The sequence below is a fragment of the Nylanderia fulva genome, unplaced genomic scaffold (genome assembly GCF_048542155.1).
Source record: "Nylanderia fulva isolate GAGA-0341 unplaced genomic scaffold, ASM4854215v1 Scaffold439, whole genome shotgun sequence".
In the NCBI taxonomy this organism is placed as follows: domain Eukaryota; kingdom Metazoa; phylum Arthropoda; class Insecta; order Hymenoptera; family Formicidae; genus Nylanderia; species Nylanderia fulva.
This window is the reverse complement of record NW_028190520.1, coordinates 69,881-75,271: the sequence shown is the minus strand read 5'-3', so window position 1 is coordinate 75,271 and position 5,391 is coordinate 69,881. Positions and strand designations below refer to the sequence as shown.

At 47.8% G+C, this 5,391-nt stretch overlaps 1 protein-coding gene across 1 annotated transcript; it reads right to left on the bottom strand.

Moving 5' to 3' along the window:
• Positions 1 to 246: 246 nt before the first annotated feature.
• On the bottom strand, positions 247 to 4,586 carry LOC114935183 (uncharacterized). The gene is made up of 2 exons (XM_085486478.1): positions 4,042 to 4,586; positions 247 to 3,475 (listed from the first exon to the last, which is right to left on the bottom strand). The coding sequence occupies exons 1-2, from the start codon at positions 4,584 to 4,586 to the stop codon at positions 247 to 249; spliced, it is 3,774 nt and encodes a 1,257-aa protein (XP_085342604.1).
• Positions 4,587 to 5,391: the final 805 nt, after the last annotated feature.

The following is a 5,391-nucleotide window of genomic DNA, read 5'->3' as shown; positions in this document are numbered from 1 at the left end:
TGACGTGTTGTCCCGCGTTGGCGCGAATAATTACTGAGATGTCGAACGATAATATAAACGGAGAATTGAACGACCTATACTTTAGGATTAGGCTTATTCCTGAACATACCGCCCGCCTCGAATGTAGGCATTCGAAAAAGTACAAATGGTTTAACAATAATAAAAGACATAATGGAATAAACGCTGTACAAAGAATATCGGTATCTCGTAGATATTTCAATAACAAAGAACGGGTGTTAGCGCATATTAAGACGAGATTCCGCCCGCCATGACGGAATCTTTTACTTCTTCGGTATTAATCGCAACAGGTAAGAAGCATAGTTTCACGATCGGTCGTTTATATTCAGAACGGGAGGTTTTGACCGTGACAACGCGCGTCAGGCCATCTTCTCCTGGATGACAGGCGACAATTCGTCCAAGATCCCAATGGCTTGGCGGAGCCAAGGGATTACGCACTAGGACTATTTGGCCAACTTTAGCAAGTCGCTGGATAACGCGCCATTTTGGGCGTTGTTGAAGAGAATGCAAGTAATCGCTTGACCAGGACCGCCAAAACTCTTCCGTCAGACGTTGAATCATTTGCCAACGCGACAATCGATTCTCGTTAAATTCAAGCACGCTTGGTTCGGCGGGAGCGAGAAGAGAGGTACCGATCAAGAAATGACCAGGCGTTAACGCGTGATAATCGTCAGGATTATCGGAGACGGGAGCGATCGGACGAGAATTCAAGCAAGCTTCAATGCGACAAAGAAACGTGGTCATTTCTTCAAAAGTTAATGTATGGAGGCCGATGCAACGCTTTATGTGGTATTTGACGCTCTTGACACCGGCTTTCCACAGTCCGCCGAAATGTGGTGCGGCCGGGGGGAGGAATTGCCACGCAGTTCCATCGCTAGCGAGACGATTACGAAAGCTTGGATCGCGAATTGCTTTCGCGTGAGCTTCGGATAATTCTCGATTAGCGCCATAAAAGGTTGTACCGTTGTCTGAGTACATGGACTGCGGTAGTCCTCGGCGGGAGACAAATCGCTGGTACGCTGCAATAAAGGTCGGCGAGCTGTAATCGGAAACAAGTTCTAAATGCATAGCCTTGGTCGTTAAACATATGAACAGCGCAATGTAAGCCTTTTGCGATTTGTGTCCTCGGCCGGGCGCGGTTCGGACAGTGATTGGTCCAGCGTAATCAACGCCAGTATGTATAAATGCGCGAGCGGCACGGTTAACTCTCGCCTCCGGTAGATCGCCCATGAGTTCGACCGGTTTTTTAGCGCGCTCACGAGTGCATTGTACGCACTGATACAGAACAGCACGAACGGTAGCGCGAGATCGGAGGATCCAAAATTCGTTACGTAATAAAGCGAGTGTTAATTGGGGACCAGCATGTAACGTTCTGAGATGATGATGCTGAATAATAAGAACTAGCAATGGATGTGCTCGTAATACGAGCGGATTCTTCGTCGTTTCTGAAAGGCAAGCATGACGGAGCCGTCCTCTGATGCGAAGAAGTCCGTCAGCGTCTAAATAAGGATTGAGTGTGGATAAGGAACTAGTTTTTTGTAACGGAAGTTGCCGTTGTAAAGTCGAGATTTCAACGGAAAACATCTCGGATTGCATAACTCGGAGCCAGTAATGTTTGGCTTTCTGGATCTCTTCGGGATGGAGGATCGCTTGTGAACACGATGCGCTTTTAGAGGATCGGAGTCGATAAAGAAAACGGTAAAGATAAGCGGTAATTCGGAGCAATCGAGGCCACGAAGAATAACGTGATGCGAGATCCCAACTAGGGGTTACATGTAAAGAATGAATAGGTGGTTGAGAACGCTGTTCAAGGGCGGTCTCGGCTGGTATCGAGAGCTCGCAAGTCGGCCAGGATTCTGGAGATTGGCAAAGCCATGAAGGACCTGACCACCATAAATTATAATTTGCGAGAGCATGGGGAGCTAGACCGCGAGAAGCACAATCGGCAGGATTGTCCTGCGTTGGAACATGACGCCAAGAAACTTCAGGCAGAAAGGACTGAATGATCGAAACGCGATTGGCAACGAAAGTTTTCCATCGAGATGGAGACTGACTTAGCCAAGCGAGTGTGATGGTTGAGTCGGTCCAACAGTGACATTCGATACTCGGAAGTTGAAGAGCGGACCGCACATAATTAACTAACCGAGCGAGAAGGAGCGCCGCCGACAATTCCAATCGGGGAACGCTTATCGTCTTGAGGGGAGCCACTTTCAATTTTGCGATGAGAAGAGAGATGTTAATTGAGCCGTCGACATTAACAACGCGAAGGTAAACAACGGCTGCGAAAGCCATAGTTGAGGCATCGGAAAAGCCATGGAGTGCGCTGTGCAGAGTATGAGATCCGTGCGTCGTCCAACGCGGAATACTGAGCGTCTCGAGATGCGGTAGTTGGTGATGATAAGTTGCCCAGTGGTCGAAATGTTCACCCGGAATGTCGTCGTCCCACTGACATTGGATCGACCACAATCGTTGCATAAAGATCTTTGCACCGATGATGACGGGAGCGGCCCATCCCATCGGATCGAAAAACCCAGCGATTGTCGAGAGAATAGCTCTTTTCGTTTTTCCCGGCGAAGACGGGAGAGATACGCGAAGTTGAAACGCATCAAGCTTTGGATTCCAACTAACTCCTAACACTTTAAGGTGTTCATCGTCTTGGAGGACTTTGTGAGTGGCTAGTCCATGATCGGCAGGATCGAGGTCTGACAAAAGATCTGGAGAATTACTTGCCCACTTTCGTAGGCGAAAGCCTCCTTTAGCGAGAAGCGCGATTAATTGGTCTCGTGTTTGTCGTGCAAGGATATGATCGTCGGCTCCGAACGCGCAATCATCAACGTATGTTTGATGACGTAGAACAGGGACGGCCAACGGAAATTGAGCACCGTCATCTTCAGCGAGTTGGTCTAGCACTCGAAGAGCGAGATACGGAGCGGCGGCAGTGCCGTACGTCACGGTAAGAAGACGGTAGTCGCGAACAGGTTCGCTGGGAGAAGAGCGCCATAGAATGCGCTGGTAATCAGTATCGCGGAAGTCAACTAAAATTTGACGATACATTTTGGCGATATCGGCGGTAAATACGTAACGATATTGGCGCCACTGCATTATGACAGCGGCCAAATCCTTTTGAAGTTTAGGTCCGATAAACATATTATCGTTTAACGAGGTTCCGTTAGTGGTACGGCAGGATGCATTAAAAACAACCCGCAGTCGAGTAGTTGCACTACTGTCACGTAAGACAGCATGATGCGGTATGTAATAACTTTGATCCGGTTGTACAATTTCTGTCGGTGGAATTTTGATCATATGACCAAGGTTTTCGTATTCCGTGAGAAAGTCGTGGTATTCTGAAGCGATAGATGGATTGCGTTTGAAACGTCGCTCTAAGCGATAGAGGCTCGATTTGGCAATGAAGCGAGATTCTCCTAACGAGAGTGGTGGTCCGGTTTTAAACGGTAATCTACAGGGTTTGTCCGGAAAGTAATGCGTCGCATTTTTTTAAAAAAGAATTTATTGATCGCATAGGTAAAACAACTTAAAATTGTTCGAAGTATGACCCTTCTGCGTCAATACATTTTTGCCAACGCGATTTCCATGCGTCATAAGATTTCTGGAACTCCTTGACTGGGATGCTGTTCAGGGAGGCCGTCGAAGTAGCTTGTACGTTGTCAACCGACTCGAGCTGTTGTCCTTTGAGCTCCCTTTTCAGCCGAGGAAATAAAAAAAAGTCCGCCGGGGCCAAACTTTCTTGAGCATTTCAAAAGTTTCCAGCGGCGTCTTGTCCAGCTTCACGCAAAACTTTATCGCATAGCGTTGCTCTATCGTTCTCTCCATCACAAGTTCGACGCGACCACTAAGCAGAGGTTCACAGAATAAGCCGTCCTAACCCTCCAAGCGCATGGAAACAATTGAGCGACCTACCGTTGGAAAGCTAAGGGTACCCCCCTTCCTCCCCAACCGGTCCCATCGCTCTGCGATGTATAGTCGCGTCACAAAAAAATGCGACGCATTACTTTCCGGACAAACCCAGTAACAATATAGCGTCCTTGAGGAGTGCGGGAATGGGTAGCGAGGAAGTGCTCTTCACACTTGCGCTCGTCAGGGCTATGGTGTTGGGTCGGAGGGACCTCTTCAGTCTCCCAGAAACGACGAAGGTCGAAATCTAAGGCTTCAAGGACGACTCCGTGATGCGCGGTCTCCGAAATCGAAAGATTGATCGGGGACGAAGCGATTGGCCCGGACAAAATCCAACCGAGAGTAGTATTTTGCGCGGTGGGCTCCGTTTCGGAACCTTGTCGAACACCATCGAGTACGAGCATGCCGTATAAATCCGCTCCGATTATTATATCAATCGGGTCGGTACTCATGGGGTCACTATCCGCTAATTGGAGTCCGTCGACATGGTTCCACGTACCCGTCGTGCTTATTCGATTCGGTACATATTTTGTCAACGATCGAAGAATGAGTGCGGTCGTTGAATAAGCGGGTTCGTCGCGATTCGCCGGCGTAATTGTAAGATGAGCGGCGTGACGGACAACGGATTGCATCTCGCTGATGCCGGTGACGAACATTGAACGATTTATTTTAGAGAGTCGTAAACGTTGCGCGAGCGATTTGGTAATAAACGTAGAAACGGAACCTTGATCCAGAAGTGCGCGTGCAGTTATAAAACGTCCAACAGGCGAATAGACTCTCACCCGGGCAGTCGCAAGCAAAATATTAGAATTAGGCGCGACGGTTTTCGATAGTAAATGCGACATGACTTCGTTTACATTTGCGCTTGTTGCTGGCGGTGACTCCGTTTGCACCGGCGGAGTCGAATTATCGAAATGTAATAACGTGTGATGACGTTTATTACACTGGCGGCATACGCGCGAATTCGAACAATCTTTGACGGAATGCTTACTACTAAAACAGTTTAAACATCGTTTTCGCTGCTTAATAAAATCGAAACGTTGAGAGGGTGTTTGCTTTAAAAATGTCGAACATTGGTATAATAAGTGATTGGCCTTGCACAACGGACATGCGAACGAAACGGTGGACGCGGTATGCGACACAAGAATTTTTCCTTCAGAGGTAGAGGATGGCTTTTCTTTAGAAAGTGGTACGATCGCCTCGAGAGCGCGAATTCGAGACTCAAGAAATTGATCGAGCTCATTATAACGCGGATATTCCACCGTATCGCCGAGCTTGAGTTCCCAAGCGGTAGTTTTCGTTAATGATCACTCGCGGATTCGTTTTAATATACTTTTATTCAAATCACAAATTATAATAAGAGTGTTAGAAACGAGGCGGACGATATTTCAACAAAAGGTGTATCGATCTATCTCGTCTCGTGGCTGGACGCTCAATAATGATCCGAGACACGTAGCCAAG